This window comes from Lactuca virosa, chromosome 2 (genome assembly GCF_052849685.1).
Source record: "Lactuca virosa cultivar CGN04683 chromosome 2, Lactuca_virosa_CGN04683_v6, whole genome shotgun sequence".
NCBI lineage: Eukaryota > Viridiplantae > Streptophyta > Magnoliopsida > Asterales > Asteraceae > Lactuca > Lactuca virosa.
In genome coordinates, this window is record NC_136427.1 from 136,426,438 (window position 1) to 136,449,751 (window position 23,314).

The following is a 23,314-nucleotide window of genomic DNA, read 5'->3' on the forward strand; positions in this document are numbered from 1 at the left end:
AAAAAACAAAAAAAAGAAGTTAAAAAATAAAAAAAATATAAAAAAAACCAAAAAAAAAAACAAAAAATATAAAAAATTAAAAAAAAATATAAAAGCAAGTTTAGCTTTGATTAAAAAATAAAAAAATAAATGAAAATAAAGAAGTTAAAAAATGGACATGGTGTGTAAATTTTTGCAAACTACAGGGACCAAATTTGAACTTTATGACTGATTTTGAAAAAATTTAATAGAGTTAACCATGAAAATCGTTAAATTGGTTAGAGCGGTAACTCTATGTCCAATTTGTAGACAGAGCCAACCAAAAAAAAGTAGAGAGCTTTTCTAAAAAACGCGTGAAAATGTAGTAGCTTTTATGGTATTTGCCCTATTCAAAATTAATAGGGTTGTCTTATGTAGATCCACCTCTATCCTTATTTAGATGCCTTTCTTGGTTTGAGCTTTGCACGGATAATAGGTACATCAATTTCTATCCCGCCAACCATATGAGATTGATCTTTCAAATTAACTGCAAAAGTTATGAAAGAATTAAATTTAATATAAGCATAAAATATATATAGATAAAATTATTTCTTACCATTTTAAATATCAAATTGAGTTTCAGGCACCCCATCAAGGTATCAAATTATTTCTTACCATTTTCAATATCAAATTGAGTTTCTTGTGGTTCCATTTTATTCCAAGGTATCCTAGGGTTGCGTACAAGAAATTGGTCCCTAATTTTCTAATCTTTGTCCTCTCCATTGTCAAATTCTTCATCTGAAAGGGGTCCATTTAGCATCATCAATTTCATCAAGTCATTCAAAAGCAACATATTTTTCTTCATCAGATCCATTCAAACCCTCCATATAAACTTCAACTTCACGATTTGAAGTTAAAGTCATAGTTGTTGGTTAAAGCTTCCTTAAACAATCAATGCAAACAACAAAATAAGAAAATAAGACATGGTAACTGTATTATAGAAGACAAGTTGAAAATTAGGTTTTGGCATGTTAGTCCATAGGGTTCAACATGCTGACACAATAAATCTTAAGCCTAATTTGTCTCACAAATTTGATTTCTGAAAATTACCATTTAGACCTTGGACTTATATATTATTATTATTATTATTATTCCTTTTAATCATTTTAAAAAGAATTAAATACCAAGAATCGAGAAACGGATGTTATAACACCATATGTACCCATTGAATGTTCTAAGCATGGTTTTATTTTGGTATATTTTTTTTTTCTAGTTTTGATACGTTCACTTTGAATTTCTAAGCAACAATCTATCATTGGTATATTTTGTTATAGTTTTGGGGTGTAATTATTTTTTGAAAAAGAAAAAAAAACATTTTTGATTTAAATTTCAGATCTCAGACAAAACGATTTCTAAAAATTAAAAACATATTTGAAATCTAATCAACAAATTAGAAATTTTAAGAAAGTATTTTGTTTTTTACTAAAATATAACAAAAATTAAAGAAACATAGTAAATGAAAAAGAGATACAACCATACAAAAGCATAAAAATTGACTTGGATTGAAAAATGGTTGGTATTAAATATTTCAAAATATGACTATTGATTATTTCAAATATATATAAAAAGTTTTTCAAATATAGAAAAAAAATATTATATATCATTGAAATCTAAAATGAACATTCAATAAATAAAAATTTATTATATATCATTGAAATCTAAAATGAACATTCAATAAATAAAAATATTATATATCATTTGAAATCCAAAAATGGACATTTAATAAACGTTGGTAATTTGTATCGAAATAAACGATAGTAATTCACTAATTTGTACCAAATGTTTGAAAAATGAGACATGGGCTATTTATTCAAAATATTATGTGAAAGGGAGAAAAATGTAAAATAAAGAATAGACAAGGGATGATTCTTGTATAAGTAAAACCCAAGAAAACATCTGTCTGATATAGAAACCCTGTAAGCTGGGGTTTAAACCGTTTAATCGAGCTCTACCTTTGAAGTAAGGAAGAACCCTCAAAACTTTGAGCGGCGCCCCTTTTGTATGCTAATCGGTCCTTCTCTTTTCTATCTCGAATATCTTTCTGTTGAGTGATAATGGCGAAAGGATCAAAGGGTCAGAGCAGTAACAAGAAAACCCCTCAGAAATCACTATCTACTTTTTCAGACTCCGACATGGACGACGAAATTGATGTTTGTAAGTTTACCAATCTTTCTCTCAACCAGTATGTATGTGTGTATTGTATCTGTCCAATTCCATTTAACGAAAAGGTTATTGTTTGCTTAGGTGTCTGTGACTTTGTTTTATAACTGTTTATGATTCTTTTATATTTTTATTTCAGTTCATAAGCAGAGGGATATAGTTCCATTAGACCTAGACGATGATATTGCGGAATCTGACGAAGATAATGACCAACATGTCTTTGAAATCGAGGTTTTTCCGATAGCTTTCCTCTTTGTTTTTCAAAACTTTATTCCTCGCGTTTTGATTGAATTATATATTATTGTTTACAGGATGGAAGTGATGATGATGATGATGATGATGATGATGATGATGAAGATGAAGATGAAGATGAAGATGACACATTAGCTGCAAAAAGTAAGATCAATTGACCGATTTTAGTTTTGAATGCCTCGAATTCTTTTTAATTTTGTTTTATTTCATTGTTGTTGATAGTTGCAAAACAACAAAAAAGTTTAAAGGCAAAGATTGGAGGCGCCAAGGATGAAACACAGGATGATGATGAAGAAGAAGATAAAGAGAAAAAAAGTGTAGCTTGGGGAAGGGGCAAAAACATATATTATGACAATGATAAGGTAAACAACATATGATTATATTTTCCAAAGACAATAATATTGAAGTAAATTAAACCTGGAGTAATGTTTTTTATATTGCTTCAAAAGGGAGAATCAAGTGAAGATGAAGAAGAGGCAGAAGTTGTGAGGCTACAAAACGAAAAAACAAAGTTATACTCAAATGCAGACCATGGTCTTGATGATGATGATGATGATGAAGAAGAACCTACGTTTGAGGAAAAATTGAAAAAGGGAAAAGTTTCATCAAAATCGAAAGTGGACAATGAAGATGATACTGATACTGGTGTTGAAATAGTTATGAAGGATCCAAGTGCTTTGTCAAAAGAAGAACAAATGGACATTGTATACAAGTGAGTTCTTTTAATTAGTTTTCTTGTTTTGAATCAAATTTTTATAAATAATAACATTTCCTTGAACAATCTTTTGCTCAACAGCTCAGCTCCAGAATTAGTTGGTTTGTTATCAGAGCTAAATCAAGCTGTTGACCAGCTTGAGACCAAAGTTGACCCAATTTTAAACAAGGTATCTTTATTCTTTAAGTGGCATCATAAATCGTTAAACTTAATAAAGATACTAAACTTTATATTTTTTTATTTTTGTGAAGCTTAAAGAAGAGAAGAATTTAAATAAACCTGGAATACAATATATGGAGTTGAAAAAGCAACTTCTACTTTCATATTGTCAAGCAATCACCTTTCATCTTCTTCTTAAATCTGAAGGGCATTCAGTTCTTGATCACCCTGTTCTTGCTCGCCTTGTGGAGATTAAGAACTTGTTAGACAAGGTTTGTGTGTAAAAATTACCATTTTACCCCTTGTGTATATTCATAAACATAACATGTCTACTGTATTTCCCTATTATTGCAGATGAAACCACTTGATGAAAATCTATCATTTGAGGTTGAAGATTATCTCAAAAAACATGTTTCCACAACAACAATAAATGAGATTGAGATTTCACCTACTATCAACACTCACAAGCCCACAATTGAACTTTTAGAAACACAAGAAGAAGTTAGTATTTGAATATTTTCACATTCTTTAATTTCTCTTATAAACATCTAATTTTACATTTCTTGTTATATATTTAGCCTCATGTGGAAACCAAAATTGTTAATGGAGGAAAACGTAAGCGTGAGAATGATGAGAAAGAGAATGAGAAACGTGGCTTACAAAGTGTTGAAATGTTAAAAGTCAGAACTGCCCTTGAGGAGAAACTAAAGCAAAAAGGTGTATTTAATATAAAAGCACCAAAAACAGATGGGATTAAAAAGAATGCAAAACCATTAAACGGGTATCTTTTATTCTTTTAACTTTGATTCTTTTTGGTTAAATAAAATGTCTATGAAGTATAATTTTTAATTTTTATGTAAAAATTAAGCAGAAAGTTAGAGGCTTTTGATGATTTTGATGATGAGACGTTTAATATTGATGGAAGCCAAAATAAGTCTAGACTTTCACAACTTGTTACTCAGATAAAGAAGCCAAGGGTAAGAAAGAATTTTGTATAACAATTTTTTTTTTTAAAATGATTATTTCTAAAAAATTGATCTTTTTGTTAAAAAGGTTATATCTGGAGATGATGATTTACCAAAGAGAGATGACATTGGAGAAAGGCGAAGAAAGCATGAAACACGGGTTCTTGCGAGTGCTGGAATCCATTCTGATGATGATATGCAAAATGACGAAACTACCCTTGAGGCTAATGGAGTTGATGATGACTCAAATGAAGATGGTGAGACAGAATCAGAGACTGATCTTTATAAAGAAACCAAAATAAAACGTGATGCCAAACTCGCTGCTAAAGCACAAAAGTATTCTAGGTATATATATATTGAAATCATTTTGTTTTTTTGTTATATATTATAAATTTGTGAAGGCATATTGTGATTTTTATTTTGTTTATTATTTTTTTTTTGGTTTTGTAGAACTGCTCCTGTGGTTGCAATGCCAGAAACTTTGGTTGATGGGAAACGTCACATCAATTATGCGGTAATTATATATTTATTATTATTATATTCATGACATTTATGATTATTTAATTAATATAATATTTTTCTTTGATAAAAAAACTTATTGTTTTTGATTTTGTACAGATGGAGAAGAACAGAGGGTTGACTCGCAAACGCAACAAAGATTTAAAAAATCCAAGAAAGAAATACAAGGTATGTGGAATATCATTAATAGCAACATACTTAAATTTCTTGCCAATATATGAAAGTATAGGGACTAAACTTGCCAATATATGAAAGTCTGAAACCCAAAACAAAATATACAAAAGTCTAGGGACCAAACCTGCCAATATACTAAAGTCTTGTGGTGAAAGTTTTGAATCCAAAAATTCTAGGGACCAAACCTGCTAATATACAAAACTGTTGTGGCCAAAATATGAAAGCTAAAAGTATACTATTGATTTGGTAATAACTTAATATACGAAAGTCCAGGGACCAAATATGCCAATATACAAAAGTTTTCAGGTGAATGTTTGAAACCCAAAATTTATAGGGACTAAACATGCCAATATACAAAACTGTTAATACTATTCATTTGCAAATATACGAAAGTCCAGGGACCAAACATGCCAATATACAAAACTGGTGTGGCCAAAATATGAAAGCTAAAAGTATACTATTCATTTGTTAATATACGAAAGTCCAGGGACCAAACATGCGAATATAGAAAAGTCTTCCTGTGAAAGTTTGAAACCCAAAATTTATAGGGACCAAACCTGCCAATATAGAAAACTGTTATACTATTCATTTGTAAATATACGAAAGTCCAGGGACCAAACATGCCAATATAGAAAAGTCTTGCGGTGAAAGTTTGAAACCCAAAATTTATAGGGACCAAACCTGCCAATATACAAAACTGTTGTGGCCAAAATATGAAAGCTAAAAGTATACTAATTTTGTGCAGTTGAAACACAAGAAGAAAGAAGTTGCTAGGAAAGGGCAAGTACGTGCACACAGGACCCCAACAGGTCCATATGGTGGTGAAGGGTCTGGTATTAATAATACTCTCAGCCGAAGTATTAGGTTCAAGAGTTGACCATTTTTTTTTTTTTTAATACTTCTACTTTTAAGGTGATGTGATGAAAATGAAATTACCACAAATTTTGTTGTTAGATGTATTTTTAAATTGTTAAATTGTTAGATTGAAATCATGAAAGTACTATTAAGTAACTTTATTGATGAATCTTCCTTGGTTGATGTGGGTGTGATGGAAAAAGGTGCTTAATCGTAATCTTAAAAGATAATTAAAGTGATTATAATAAAGGGAAAACCACAAAAAAACCCAATCTATTATTATTATCTGTTAATGTTTAAAAAAGCCTCTTTATTATTTCTAGGTACATTTTAACCATTCGATTTTATAAATTGTTTAATTTAACGCGCTAGCCTAAAACAACCGGTGCATATTTTAGAGTAATTTATAGTAACACACTTCTATTTAAGGGGATACATTTTGTCATCAAGTTTAAATGTGATAAAATTAGCATATTTTGGTCACATTAGGACTGCTTTGGCATGGTAAAAAGGGTAAAGTGTGGTTGTTTTGCAATCAAGTCATATTGGTGAAAAATTAAAATTTTTAGAGTAACTTATAGCAATTAAGGGGCAGTTTGACATCAAGTTTAAATAGATTAAAATTAGCATATTTTGTTCACATTAGGGCTGCTTTGGCATGGTAAAGTGGGGCTGTTTTGCTATCAGGTCCTAATATGCACTTGTACTAAATACCATCAGATTAACAAAACAACAAACATATTATCCCCAATGAAAGCAGCAGAGAAAAGAACATCAATAACAATATTACCCACAAACTCATCAATATAGCATCAAGGGCGAAATGGTCAACTTGATCTTTGGAATCTTTGAATCCAAGACCAAAGAAATTGACCTCTTTATGTTTTAGAAAAGATCTTGAATGTAGAATGACGTTTGATAAGTGTATGAAATAGGTTTTTTATACATGATGGAAAATGATGTTGTATAATTGTTTCTGTCAAGTAGGTGTTTGATAAATGCATGTCCTCCAAAAACTAGCTGCTTCTGAATGTTGCTACTTAAGTAGTTAAAAATATTGATTTATTTTTTAATACTGAAATATATCGGCTAAGATTAATTGAATAATCTGTTGTCGTTTTGTGTTTAACAAATAGTCGATGAATTTATTACTATAATGGGTCTATGCATCGTTTTCAAAAAGAAATCTTATAAACAATTCATTAATTGCAGTTATATTATTTATATATCGATAAATGTTTGGATAGCAATAGACTGGTAAAAGAATTGCCATAGATCTTTGTATTCCTAATTATAATCAGAAAAAAATGGAGAGAAATACATAAACGTCCATTTTTTTTAATAATATACATGTATATAGAAATTATGTAAATAAGTAGATAACCATATAAAAGAGCTGCAATAGTTAGAAGAAAAGAGATAAGGTTAATTTGTAAAATTACAACGAAACAAATAATATGTTTGAAATGCTATCTATGTTAAATATATGTTGAAGTAATTGTGTACCAATACATAATCAATATTTGTAGGGTTTTAAATTTTAGTTTAACTTTTTTTTTAAAAAACAAATAAAATATTAATTATTTAATTAGTCACCACCAATTATTAGTTCTTAGGCTTAATGACAATTTATATCTATTTAAAAATAAAAACAACATTGTACAACTTTCTTTATTTCAACCAAAATAACAACGTACATTCACTTTAAACCCATTCAGGTAACATACCTATAATTTAAAATAAAAAATTATAACTTATTTTCCTTGAAATATAACATGTTTCTGAATAAAAAGAATTGCCGCAATAAATATTCGCACCCGTCGCTTAGCGCGGATAAACGGATAGTATATATATATATATATATATATATATATATATATATATATATATATATATATATATATATATATATATGCCTGTTATTCTATTCAAAGTAATTATTGTGTTATTGTATGCATAACTGTGGGCCAATCAATTTTACTTATTTTAAGAAAGTGATTAATATATATTATTGAATTAAATGTAATTGAAAAATATCATCTAATTTAATTACAAGGATATTTTAGTCAATTAATATAGATTTAATAAATGAAAATTGCATATTTTAAGGGATCATAGATTCTATTAATTTTAAAAATCCGATTTTACGAATTATAACTATTTTAATTCGGACATTCTGACAGAATATGTTTATTTATTTAATTATTTACTCAAAAATAAAAATATTGTTGAACCATAAATAATAAAAATATTCTTGAACCCATTTCTTGATCATGACTTTAAAAACTTCTTGTAGAATAACAAATTCTTGAACAATCAATTGATACATTATTTCTTATAGAATACGGGTAACAATTGTTAAGAATTACATTTATTGTTAAAGAATAAAACTAAAAAAACTTTCAAAACGGGAAAGAAAACATCAAAATCTAACAACGACTAATACATTCTAAAAGAATAATGTGGTCCGTTCTTCAAGCATCAACTTCTGTGATTCCAATAGAATTGGAATACGTGATTCCATTCCAATAGAATTGGAATCTCACCAATATCATCCATTGAATCATCTACATAAACATACTTGATACCTTTTCAGAATTCAACCTTGTCAAGTTCCTGCACTGTCCACATAAATGAAGTGTTAAATAAAAAAAAAACATAAATTGAAATATGAATCAGACCATTTGAATCAGTCCCTTTGCTGCATCAATCAGACCATTTGAACTCTAAACAAATGTCGTTGAACACTCTCCCAGGGTCGTTGTCGCTTCAATCGAACCAACCCTCACACCCATCTCTTCTTTTTCTCTTCAAAAACACCACCAGATTTCCTCCCTGTTCGCCCCACACTCAAACACAAATCCATAACCCGTACAAGGATAAAGATCAGTAACTTTAATTCACAAACAACCAACAAGAAGCAAAATCTTAAACTGGAAAAAAAATGAAAAATATTGATCGGATTAAAAAAAATCAAATCACTTCTGTGTTTCTTCTTTTTTGTTTCTAGCAATACCATGGCAGTTTCCCATTCGTGTTCTTCTCCCATCCCTGTGAAAACAACAAACTCAATCACTTCTACAAACACCCATCGAATTTCTGTCAAACAGTCAAACCCAAACACCCATATAAACCTGTTGATTCAACTTCATGGATTTACAGTCAAAATAAGAAGAAGAAAAACCTGTTATAAATCGGAGCTACACTTCGATTCTTCTTCCCGTCGAACTTCACTGCCTCCGTTTCCCATTCGCAACCGGCCAAAGACCGATGACCTCCTTTGCCCTCGCTCTCCTTTCTCTTCTGTTCCTATTAATCAAAGAACTCTGAAGATCTTGTCTCGTCGATTACCACCACCGGAAACACAACCTCGACTTCCACCAATCGACAACACCCCCAAACGATTCCTACACCCGATTTCTTGAGTCTCCGTGACCTGCGCTCGTTGATCTTGTTGGATTAGTGTCTAAGTCCATAACTATTTTGGTATGTACTTGACCCGATGGTGCATGGTCCTTTTGGGTTGCCTTCACCAAAGCAACTTGATAGGATGAATTATGGAGAAAGAGGATTAATTATGATTTATTAATATATTATGAGAATAATATATTAAAGGAGAAATCATATTGTTTAATTAATATTAGTCAATAATTAATTAAGAATTAATTTTATGGGTAGAAGAGATTAATTAAACTTAGGGGACTAGAACTGTCAATTGTGTGATAGTTGAATATTAGGCTAATGGACTTCTTATTAGAGGGGTGGACGAATTCTATGGGGAAACCCATTAGAAATTGTCCAAGGCCTCTAAAGGAGGAGTCCATGGGTTGCTTATGGCCTAAGCAGTCAAATTAGGGTTTCCTTGTTAGATAACCCTAATAGTCTCACTATTTAAGCACCCATATGGCACCAAAAACGTGGACAACTGAATCCTTAGGGTTTTTAGACGTTTTTGAGTGCCTCTCTTCTTCTCCTTCTTCATCCTCTTGCTCTTGGTGTTTGTAAACCATTAGAGGAGTGACATTTGTGACTCTAAGCTTTTAGAAACCAATTACAAGAAGGAATAGATTGTTATTGCTACATAACAATCAAGGTATGATCTAAACCCTTATTCTTATGTTAATATTGTCACATGCTAGATCTAGGGTTTATGGCTTTGGATGATTATTGCATGTTCATTAGACAAACTAGATCCAAAGCTTTAGGGTTTGCATGTACACCATAGGAATGTTGTAGTGCTCAAAACCCATCAGTGGTATCAGAGACTAGGGCTGTTTGTTTATGAATTTGATGCTTATTTGATCGAAAATTGCTTAAAAATCGAATTTTTTTGATTCTGACTGCTAGACTCGCCGAGTCACTTGGTGAACTCGCCGAGTCGGCTGTACTCGACGAGTCCAGGCCTGGACTCGACGAGCCAAAGGGTCTGCCAGCATATTTTCGTGATTTGCTTGCTGTTTTGGCTTGGAATACTTACCATAAACGTTTTTAATTAGTAAAATCCGATGTTTATTGATTTTGGGTGAATATCCTTGCCAAAATAGTAGATAATTACCAATTAATCAAACATTTGTTGCCTTATAAGATAATGTTTAATTATTTTAGTTATTTGGAGAATTATCTTGCAAGTAATTGGACTAGATCAAAATTAGATAACCATAATTAATTGTTAATTACCTTATTTGAATTGTTGATCTAGAATGTTCTTGATAAAGTTTGGAAAAGTTTCAATTTACACCCCTTAGGTTTTATAGTTTAAATTTGAACTTTAAAAGTTTTAGTTTTGAAACTTAAATAGTTAAACCCTAATATTTTGAAAGGTTTCAAAATTTGTCCTCAAGTTTTGGAATTTAAATTTTTGATTAAAAGTTGAACTTTGAAATATTTAAATTCTGAACCCTAATATTTTGAAATGTTTCAAAACTTGCCCTCAAGTTTTGGAATTTAAATTTTGATTAAAAGTTTGATTTTAAAATGTTAAATTCTAAAACCCTAGTTTTGAAAAAGTTCAAATTACACCCTTATGGTTTTATTAAGTTAATTAAAGGTATAATTAAAAGAAAGTTAATAAATCCATAATGATATGGTTTATATTTAATTTAAATTAAACGTGTAATTTATAAAATTAAACCACCTAGTATTTTAAAAGTGTAAAATACACCCTATACTATATATAACATTAAAAGTCTAATATTATATATGTATAACTTAAACTGCTAGTCTTACCATTAGTAGGCCTCATTCACGAAGCTGGTCTATAAGGGGTGTTTAAGGAAATTGACTATAAAATGGCGATTGAATGGGTATCCACTCTTACCCACCGTACTCTTGACTAGTGGAGGGTCGTTAGCCGAACGGGTAGGATAGGGCAAACCCTCTGCATCATTAAAAGTATAATGAATGTTAAAGTAACTAAATGTTTTACTAAATTCCCAAATCTTAGTTACTTTAGGAAAAGGTGAAATCGATGCAATTCCATGGAATTACACTTTGTACCCTTGTCGAGACAATTAGTGGAGCGTGTGTGGTTAACCGGCACACTAAGTTGGGTTTGACATTGGTAGCGAAGGGTGACTCGATGTTTGTCATAGATCGATGGAGCGTGTGTGGTTAAACGGCATGTCGATTAGGTGACTGTAACATTGAGGGCACCATGTACATTCGCATGGTTATTCACACCTTATTTGTGATCCTCGGCATCCCAGTCACAAATGAAGGGCATATCGAGATTTAAACATGCCATTGAAAAGTTCGATGAATCTCAAAAGATCTAGGAGTTTTCAATACATTTAAAACTTAATTTTCTTTGTTTTTCATGGCGGAAAATTAGTGAATCGTCATTCACTTACCTTCAAATGTTCTGCGAGTTGGATTACGGCATCCCTCTTCCAATTTGTAGGATATTGTGTTGGGTCCTAGCCTTAATATCTCATTTGGGTGTTTTATTAAGGACTCAATCAACTAACTTGAATTTTCTCCCGTTTTACAGATGTCAAAGTCTGACAACTATGGTCTTCCTAAATCCGTTGGGAAAAGTTTTCCGCATGAAGATGATGTTCCATGATTGTATTGTGGAAATGGAAATCATGCTTCGTTTTCTCCACCTCCTCCAATAATTCTCCCTGACCCACGTGTTCGAAGACTTGAAAAGTTCAAGGTCACTCAAGCCCTATTGGCAAAAGACATGAAAATGGAAAGTCTATATGTGATCATGTCTTGGATAAAAGGTTACATATTGATAGTTTGGGATTGTTAGGTGTCGATGTTTAAAGGAAGTTGGCTGTTGACTTGGTTCTTCAGTCACTTCCCGAATCATATGGTAAGTTCGTTAGAGAGTACTATATGATGGACCACGACATGATGCTTATTGATTTGACTTATTTGCTTATTGCTACTAAATCAGAAATGATTTGGCGCACTGGTCAGCAAATTTGGTAAATCAATATCCCAACCCTCTATGGGCAATGACAACATTGGAAGTCCAGAAAATTTTTCTCTACGAAAGAGAAAGACTGAGTCTGAGATAGTCTCGTGTACCATTCTAGAAGAATCCATATGTTTCTATTGCCAAAAGAGGGGGAATTGGTTATGAAGCTGCCCTAACTACCTGAGAGATCTAAGAGATGGGAGAGTCAAGATGTATGGCTCTGCATCAGGTAAAATCCACTATCTAACTCTATTAAGGTCCTTTTAGATTCTTAACACATGATGTGATAAAATTACATTTGGTGTTTTGTAGAATCAAAGAAAAAGGAAGCTTAAAAGGAAAGAAGTGAGCTAAATCTGGTCATGAAGAAATGGATCTTGATCGCATGATTCAAAGATCGGATTGTTTGAGCTACTACTTTAGAGTTAGGATAGATTGCTAAATAATATTTACATAGTTTTCATTTGTAATCGCATTGTAAGGACAATATTTTTCCGCAATAAAATAAATTTTGATTTATCTTATTTATGTTTCCTTGCGATGGATTTTTATGAAAATTGGTGTTTGAATGGTTCTATTGTTAGCAATAATGTGAATGGATTTGATTCTTAGTTATGTTATTTGTGGTAATGTCAGAAATTTACCAAATGAGGAAAGTTTCTCATCGCCCAAGTTTCAATTGGACAGAAACTTGGAATCATGCGACTGGTATTGTATGATGATTGAGAACTTTCGTATTTGGGAAATTAAGACTAATTCCTTGTTCACATAAGTATGTGAGTCAAGTGAAGGATTAGGAGATCTGGTACACAATGATGTGCACTGGTCAAGTCCACCACAAAGAACGATAAGTTTATTCGTCATGATTTACTAAAAGTCTAGTAAACATGATTATGCTTACAAGATTAAGTGTAATTCTGAATTATTGAAAAGTTTCAATGAATAGCAGAACGAATAAGAAGAATCAATGAAGGCAGAAAGATAAAAGGTTCACCAATCTAAGAAGAAGGGAAAGTACTTTTGTATTGTGTTTTATGATCGTCTTGGTTATTGTAGGAACCATACTACAATTCATCCTCTAAGGATACCTTAGTACACTAGTTTGACTAAAAAGAGGAATGGTGAATTGTAGAAATGGTTAAGTCAATAAGATGTATCGTACTTCGTTCCAATATCAAGTCTTAGAGTTATACTCCAAGATTGTGAATTGAGTGAGATAATCTTAAGTAGAAATGTTCTTACACTTGTACATTTTGGTAAGTTGTGATGTCTTGAATAAGACAAAGACCAACTAGTAACCAAATTGTGAGTAGGTTTGTCTTGATAAAGACAAACACTAACTCTTGAGTATTTGTTTGTAAAGAAATGTTTCTTGACAAGAGAATCTTATAAGTCAAGAGGTCAGTGGGAGTCTAAAGATCTTGAAAAGTTTCAAGAACAAATCAAGAAGTAAACCTATTAAACACTAGCACACGACTTGAGGATTGTAACCTATCGTATTGACAAAATTTTATTTCTGTGCCAATCCAGTTGAGTGATTATGCATATGAGTTCTACGAGTTCTCAATTGAATGCATAAGGGCAAACACCTTGATCAATGAAAGTACATTGACTGGCATAGGTGAGCTGCTAAATAACTTGGAAGTAATGGTGGGACCCTTAATGGCAAGAAATTAAGAATGAATAAGTTCTGTCCATAAGAGGTTGAATTTGTCATGAACATTATCTTACGATTATGGTTATGACAGATTCACAAGGATAGGAACACATACACCATAAAATCTAAGTGTCATAAGGTTTCTCTCCTTCATGAAAATGATTATGAGGAAACGCTTTCACTAAGAGAGATTTTAAGGAGATAGCGATTATGTAAATTGCATTCTCAAATTCGATTATGATTACGGCATCCCTTTTCATAGTTCGAATTGTGAGATTTGGCAATTAGTTTGAACAATCGAGACTTATTGCTATAAGTTCTGGAATTGTTTAGACACACATGTGAGCTATCTAAAGTAAGGTGAATGAGTTTAAGATGCTTGATAAAAGCTTATCAAAGCATATCGTATTAGAAACAATGAAATTGGAAGTCAATAAGTATTGTTTTCTAGAAGTTTAGCTGGTTTCTGAATACGTGTCAAAGCTAGTGGGAGCATAAATGTTATGCTGGTATGGTATAATCATCATGTTAGTGGGATCATGATTATTATTGCAAATTAGCAATGTTAATTATAGAAAACAAAAGTTTTACTTTGCAAAGTTGCATAGGTTGAAAAGTTGTTTTGCTATAATTAAGGGAGAGAATAGTATACTTCGTTTCAAATCCAAAGGTTTAGATCGAGAAATTTTAATCAAATTTAGTCAAAAAGATATATGAATGTTATGTTGAAAGGATTCAACATAAGAGAATTCTATATATATGGAAATATTTGTTGCGTTCTCACACTCGATTATGATTACGACATCCCTTTTTATAGTTCCAATCGCGAGAACATGGCAAATAGAAATATTATAGCAAAAGACTGGTAAAGTATCATGTCATTGTAATATTCAACCGTTCTAAAATTTTCCAAATGCCTAGGGCATTAAGAGGGAAAGAGGACTAGAATCGGAATTGATTGAATTAGTTAAACAACTGTCAAGGATAATCTAAGGTTCGCCAAGGATTGGTCACTTGTGAACAGTTGGAAGTATAGTAATGGAAGGACCATATTGACATTATTATTATTAGATATGATTTTATTAATAATGAGTTGTCATATGGAAAATATGGAAATGTTTCCAGATTGGGAGTTGGACGTTAAGAATCTATATGACTAGATTAGAAACTTTTATGCAAGAAGGATGTTCAAAGGAATGTACTTTGAATGCGAGACTTCGTGTCTATGGAATTGTCTTGTAACAATCTCCAATAGAGGACTTTGTAATTTCATTGGCAATAGTCTTTGTGACTTTGGTGCTATCACATTACGAGAGGACCGTTGCATAAAGTGTTAGAATCTAACATATTCTATAAGTGGCAAGAATTTGGTATTCTTACACCTGTGGTAGAGATTGGGAATTGTAAAATGAGTGTGATTGAAAATGTTATTCAATTATACTATTTCACAAAGTAAGGACCATAAGTAAACATAGTGTGCATGCTAAGAGCATGGGACAATTGTCGTTATAATTCAAGTAAAAAGTTGATTAACCGAAACAATAAATAATGAGTAATCAATATGGTGATTAAATAAAAGGTGATTTATTTATACTCAAAGGTTTGGGGCCATATAAGATTAGTATTATTCTTGTGTTTCAATTTGCATGTTTTGACTTCCTAAATAATTGAGTTATTTGAGAATAATCGAATTATTTGAACGTTCCATACTTTGGGAGTAGGTATGAAATAAGATTGTCATGAATTGGTGTGTAGATTGTCTAAAGTGTATTAGACATAGCAAAGGTTTGCTACAACGTTCATGAGTGCTTATGAATATGATTTGAGCATTGGATTAAACCCACGCTCACTTGGATCGCTTCATGGATTTTTTCACGAGTGATTGGTGAGACGATAATATCATATGTTCTTGAAACCGAGATGTGTGAGTTGTATCTTGCGAGTCGGTTGCACATTGATAATATGTAAACGCACCAGTAACTTGGTGTTATAAAACGTATTGTTGTGTATGATTCGGTGAGTGAGTACAAGCGAGCATTGAGTCGAAGTTTATCCGTTCCTTTTACCCAATGTAGGATAAAAGCGATATCTGTGGGCCCCTCGATGATTTAGTGATGACAAAGGAAAGTGCTCGGCCGGGCCAGGGCTAATTTGATTTGTTCAATTAGTCAGTCGTCGTAAATCGGAAATCGGGAAACAACACATAGACTGAGAGAATGATTTCAATCCATGTCTCACATCTATACGATATCTAGAATGGAGGAATATATGATCCCTTATCTAAAGGACGCGTATCTGATAAGATCAGAGTTGACAACGACTTTTGAAAGCTACGATTGCGGATCAGGATCTGAAGTCATACGCATAATAGTTATTAGACTTATGCAAGTGGGAGACTGTTGGATTAGTGTCTAAGTCCATAACTGTTTTGGTATGTACTTGACCCGATGGTGCATTGGTCCTTTTGGGTTGCCTTCATCAAAGCAACTTGACATGATGAATTATGGAGAAAGAGGATTAATTATGATTTATTAATATATTATGAGAATAATATATTAAAGGAGAAATCATATTGTTTAATTAATATTAGTCAATAATTAATTAAGAATTAATTTTGTGGCTAGAAGAGATTAATTAAACTTAGGGGACTAGAACTGTCAATTGTGTGATAGTTGAATATTAGGCTAATGGACTTCTTATTAGAGGGGTGGACGAATTCTATGGGGAAACCCATTAGAAATCATCCAAGGCCTCTAAAGGAGGAGTCCATGGATTGATTAGGGCCTAAGCAGTCAAATTAGGGTTTCCTTGTTAGATAACCCTAATAGCGTCACTATTTAAGCACCCCTAGAGCGCCAAAAACGTGGACAACTGAATCCTTAGGGTTTCTAGACGTTTTTGAGTGCCTCTCTTCTTCTCCTTCTTCATCCTCTTGCTCTTGGTGTTTGTAAACCATTAGAGGAGTGACATTTGTGACTCTAAGCTTTTAGAAGCCAATTACAAGAAGGAATAGATTGTTATTGCTACATAACAATCAAGGTATGATCTAAACCCTTATTCTTATGTTAATATTGATTATCACATGCTAGATCTAGGGTTTATGGCTTTGGATGATTATTGCATGTTCATTAGACAAACTAGATACAAAGCTTTAGGGTTTGCATTAACACCATAGGAATGTTGTAGTGCTCAAAACCCATCAGATCTGCCTTCGTCCATCTTTGCCAGATCAAAAGGAACACAGGTTTAAAAGCCCTAATCATTTAAGTGGATCCATGATTATAGGGATTATTTTTGGAAGTTACTAAACAAATTACTAAATTACCCTTATTTATTTATTTAATTATTTAATTTTGATTGGCCCACAATTATGCATACAATAACACAATAGATACATTAAACACCTGAACCTAGCTATATATATATATATATATATATATATATATATATATATATATATACACTAGAAAAATTTGAGGTTCGTGCTAAGCACGACCCACTGAGGGTAATAATGTATTTCGTTACTGTTATCTGATGTGTATGCGATAATAACTAAGAAAGTGAAAGTACACTGCTATAAATAGTTAATTTTCACTGTAAAACACATGATTCAAAAAATGAAATTGGAGTATATCTTTATAATCAACAAGTGCATTACTATCATAGGTAGATCTTCTTCTTTAGGGCTTATACCCATCGAGTATAACTTGTAGTGTTACTTATGTTTTAACATTAAGACATTATGCATGAAAGATGAAGTTGCCCAAAGACATGTTATGATTGTTGGCATATTGGTCACATGTGAAGCTTCTTGGCCGTCAGTACTTGTAAACAAGTTGATGATCTGGTTTAAAAAAAAGATGTTGATTCAGGATGAGTTGACACAATTAATAGCAATGAAACTTGTCTTTTAATCGGTGTCATTGCTATAGATAGTAAGAGGTAAAGTTGAATTGGCATGGGAGTGGTGGTGGGGCTAGCTCTTGAAGATGTTCAATAAGTGTTTGTTAAGCGTCCAACAATATTCATATGAACCTTGTTGATAACAAGGTTCTGTTTTTATCAAGTTTACATTTGACACATATCAACGATTGTATGGTTTGAAAGTATTTTAAAAAAAAATCAAGATCGTTGCTAAAGATTAAGGCTGATACTTTTGTCCCCTGATTTGATATACATATTCTAAACATAATTTGAAAATAATATAGCAAGATTATGTTTGTATACTTGTGTGTAAGAAAACATGATACTCAGTTTTGTTTGTGATAGAGAGTCCAATCCAGGCTCAATAATCCCATTAGTCCAACAACTTGGAAACTTTATTCTGTATGAAAAGGGAAAGGACACGTGGATGGTGTGACAACCCGAAATTTATTCCGTCACTGTAACCCTTTCCGTTAATAAAATTTATTTTATTATTAAAATTGTCCATTAACTTTTAAGTTAAATAATTCATCTAGGGTTATTGTCATAATTTCCCCATGTATAGGAAATCAATAAAATCACAAATAATATCCTCGATAATCCTTTGGAAAAATTTCTAGTTTACGACTAAGTCGGGTTACGGTCATTTAATCAGGTAAAATCTTAAACTCTGTTTAATGTCGGGATTGGGTGTGTCCCCACCTGGCCACTAACTCAAGGCCTATATAAAGGTTGAGTGGCCACCATTTGAGTCTTTTCCCACCTTAGAACTTTCTCTCTCTACACTCTCTCTAAAAAAAATCGGATTTTTGCTCAAGAATCACTCATTCAAGCTCCAAAATCGTAAGTAATCCTTCCTAACTTGTTGTTTAACTTAACATGCATGCAAATCTATGGGTTAAACTCTCAAAAACTCCAAAAACTTGTGTTTACGGTTTGGGAACACCTCCCAAAACCGTAAACTCCCAAAAGGGGGTTTTGAAGCCCCAAAACCCTTCCAAACCTCTTCTAGTGTTTAGCTATGGCTTAGAAACTTGCATGCATGAACTTAGAGCCCCAAGATCATGACTTTTTAGGGGTAAACATGAGTTTACGGTCCATGAACATTCATGAACCGTAAACACCCCAAAATGGGGTTTTGATGCCCCAAACCCTCTCCAATGCTTGGCTAATGACCTAGAAACTTGCTGGAATGATCTTAGAACCCTAAAACATGGATTGAATGGTGCAAACATGAGTTTACGGTTTGGGAAGGTCTCCCAAAACCGTAAACACCTCCAAAGGGTGTTTAAGTGCCCTTAACACCTTGAATGGCTTACCTTTGGGTCTAGAACCTTGCATGCATGACCTACAACCATCAAAACTCATGAAAAATGGACACACATGAGTTTACGGCCGTAAACCCATGTGTTTACGACCGTAAACTCCCCAGGGAGTGGTCCAAGGACCGTAAACTCCAAGAAGTGTCCATTTCTAGCCCCAATCACTTCCTAAGCCATGGATTCGAGTCTAGCATAATTCCTTGAGTAGTTTAAGACCTTTGAACACCCAATGGAACCATTACCATGAGTTTACGGCCGTAAACTCATGGGGACAATGGTCCAGAAACCGTAAACACACTTAAGTGTAACCAATTGAAGTGTAAACTCCATAGTGAGGCCATACACTCCTTAGATGCAACCTTTAGCACTCCTTGCACTTGAAACAAAGTGTCTTCATGCATTAGAGTGTCTTTACTTACCTAATTAGTGATTAAATAACTAATTAGATACATTTATGTATCACTACATGTTACATAGGATCCGTGTGTGTGTTCAAGTCCTCACTTGACACCTAGCATCCTACCCGACACTTCCATTCACTTCACTCATTGCAGGTGAGTTCATACCCCTTAATTAACCTTTTAAATGTTTTTAAATGCTTTTATGGGGGGGGGGGGGGGAATACAAGTTGAATCAATCAAGTTATAGTATCAATCACAGGTGATTTATAACTTACAACCAAAAGGATTTTTATACTTCTAACTGCTTTACCAACAAAACTGCTTTAAGTGTTTATCAAACCCATTTTCAGGATAAATTGTTATAAAAATATTTCTAAACTCTTTTAACTCCTTCTGTTCCCAAACCACATCTACACCAATATATTTATATAAGTAAGACTTGAAGGACTTAGGACTGATAGCTCACCTTACTTCCTGTTCTTGTTTGATTGTGGACTTAGGGTATATTGTTATCTGTCCGACTGTCGTTGAATTCTTAGTTATATATTATATATATTCGTGTTGAATATTAAAGTCTTCACTTCAGTTCAATACCTTTGTGTATCAAAGGCATGCAACCAACCTTACTATTTAACTATAATAGGTATAGTTAAGGATTACTACTCGTGTATACTATTACAATGGTACCTACCAGAGTCCGAACAGTTATGAGTCAATACATGTTAAACACTATAAAAAGAGAATACTATATACTATACAAGAGAACACTCTATACACTATACCAGAAAGTACATTATACATTATACAAAGAGAACATACTACAACAGAATGTGACATACTATCTCTCGATACGACACTTCACTGTGCTATCACCGTGTAACCAGAGTCTCCTGGAGGGAGAGCGGGCATTATGTGTATAGATCTATACGGGACAGACACTCCCACATCCCGACTGCTAGCTACAGTCCGAGCCGACTAGGCCCAGGGGTGACAAAATGTCACATTTCTACAAATGACTCGGAGGGTCATCAGGGATTCGATCGTCAATCAGCATGGTTACATACAAGTTCACATTTCGACCTTTAATTAATACATTGAGAATTAAAGGCCAAACAGACTCCTCGAGATGTATTGTACATTTAATACTACATGGAGTCTGCATTTTCATTTCATTAGCTGGCAGTAATACTGCTGGAGTAAAACACTATTTTCCCAATTACTTTACATGAATGAAGTCTAAAACTATATTTTCCTACTAATAGTTTCTCTGGGAAAACTTTTACATTTTCAAAGGATCAAACACACATACAATCAGGTCTTGATAGAAGACCACTTTTACTGGAAAACATAGGGTTTTCCTAGGGAGCATATTATTTTCCAACATTGAGATCAATTATTATACTACATGGTTGTAATCATTTTTATACAAGCAATGACACTAAATACTCATGAACTCACCAGCTTTATGCTGATAAAATCTTTCAAAATAACTTGTATTTCAGGTCATCAGTAGACAGGTACAGATGCAGCTTTTGAGAAGATGGAGCGCATACAAGACTCCTCTTTATTTTGATTATACTTTTGGTGTCTAACAAACTGTACAGAACACGCTTGTATTACAATTATTATATTAATGCAATGGATGTTGTTGCTTGTCTTTACTATTATGCATTGTTATGATACTGTACATGACGTCCTCCACCCCAGAACGTATTCCGCCGTTCTCGGTTTTGGGGTGTGACAGATTGGTATCAGAGCATTGTTTATAGTGAATCAAGTATATCAACCCATAAAAGATATACGAACTATAAACACATCGGGATTAAAACACTCTGACCAAGAATATATACTATTAAATAAGAAAATATTTAACTAAGTATATATATGTACAATCCATTCATACAAGGGGTCAGTATCATACTAGAACAGAACAAAAGTATTAAGATTGTTGAACAACACAACTGGGCTTAGAGACATATGGTCAAATCTGGGTGGATGTAGCCTGATCAACTACATTTTCCTAGGAGTGACTAGCATGTGCCTGTTGGGTTTTCTACGCATCAAATACACTCTAAAACTAGGTAGCGGAAAAATCGAAACAACGATATACCTAAGTGTACATGCAACCTATGGATCTATGGCTTCATGCTAATTACATCAACCCTAGAAAACTAAAACATAAGTAAGAAAACATACCTCTTATGTAGCCCTTGATCTCCATGCTTGAGATTTTGAACCTCCATGAAGTTGCTTAGATGAAAGGATCCAAACCAGAATCCCTCTAATGGTATCACACCCAATGACACCAAAGAGTGGAATAAAAATAACTAGGAGAAGGGTCAATTTCACAAACCCAAAGGGGTTAGAAATCGTCCCTAAGAGGGGGAGGAAGAAGGGATGGCGAAACTTCAAGCCAAGGTGCAAGGAGGAATGAAATCCCTAAGGCCCTATTTATAGCCTTGGATGCCTCCTAGGGTTTAGTACTCCTTCCCATGTGGGATGGAGGCCTAACCACGAAATTTCACTCCTTTCCCATGTGGGATGGAGTGATTTTCATCCAACCCTAATTCCATAAGGTTCTGGAACATTCCTGATTAACCAACTATCGATTAATGAACATTCAGCCCTTTAATTAATTAAACCGTTAATTAATTCCCAAAATATATTTCCAAAATATATTTCCAATTAGTTTCTAATTAATTATTAACCATAATAATTAATAAACCAATTTCTCCTTTATTTATTCTACTCAATTTGGGTCTTGAGGGCAACCCAAAAGGACCCTGCTATTATTAGAAATATTAGCAATAGTTAATGACCTTGGACACTATTCCAACAGTCTCCCACTTGGAGAAGTCATCAACTATACGAGGACTAATATTTCTGCAATAATCAACAGAGAGTTAGCCATCCAATGCAACTACCGAACTCTTGATCTAGTCAATATTCAGCCCTTAGATAAGTGATCAACTATCCCTTCGTTCTATGATATCTGTATGAATTCGAGACATGGATAATGGTCAATCTCAAGAATTCAAGATTATGTTTCCCGATATAGATTTGTGACGACTGCATCTGACTACTAAATTGAACACATCAATTCCAGTCAGGGCTCGACCAAGCACTTTAGATGTCAGCACCAAATCATCGAGGGGCCCAAAGATATCGCTTCTCCTATTAAGGCAGAAGGAACGAATAAACTTTGACTGCATAGTTTTTGTCTATTTCATCATGTCACACATGGACATACCCTTTATAACTACCAGTTACGGTTAGCGTTGGAGTAGACCAATGCATAACAGAATCATAGAGCAAAACCCCGCATGCATGTAGGTTTGAAGAATAGAAGATATTATCGTCTTAGAATTACTCGTGACTGAATCCATGAAGTAATCTCTAAGCGTGGGTTGGTCCAATACTTAAATCTCTATTAAGCACTCATGAGTGTTAGCGCAATCTCTTTGCTATGTCCAATCGATATGGACAATCCACTAATACTCATGACAGTCTTGAATCACTACTTACTTCCAAGAGTATGACCGACTGTGGACGTTTGAGTAAATTAATACTCGGGAAGTGGGTTCCAAACATGCAAAAGTGAGAACGCAGTGATAGGCTAATTGAAATGACCGAAATCCATCATATATTAAGATCACGACTTAATAATCGCCAAATCAAATTAAAACTTATACTGCTTAAAGTTCTCGGGTTTTAAAACAAACCAAACTAAGAGTGTTTAAGCCAATTCATTTGCAAATCTAATGCC

At 33.0% G+C, this 23,314-nt stretch overlaps 1 protein-coding gene across 1 annotated transcript; it reads left to right on the forward strand.

The window, feature by feature from the left end:
- Positions 1-1,954: 1,954 nt before the first annotated feature.
- EMB2777 (Sas10/U3 ribonucleoprotein (Utp) family protein) lies at positions 1,955-5,986 on the forward strand. Its single transcript, XM_079078527.1, has 14 exons — positions 1,955-2,172; positions 2,318-2,409; positions 2,490-2,574; positions 2,653-2,792; positions 2,880-3,142; positions 3,227-3,314; positions 3,397-3,576; positions 3,659-3,805; positions 3,883-4,085; positions 4,176-4,281; positions 4,358-4,614; positions 4,720-4,783; positions 4,888-4,956; positions 5,708-5,986. Exons 1-14 carry the CDS (start codon positions 2,073-2,075, stop codon positions 5,837-5,839), a joined length of 1,926 nt encoding a protein of 641 aa, XP_078934653.1. The 5' UTR covers positions 1,955-2,072; the 3' UTR covers positions 5,840-5,986.
- The last annotated feature ends 17,328 nt before the right edge of the window (positions 5,987-23,314 follow it).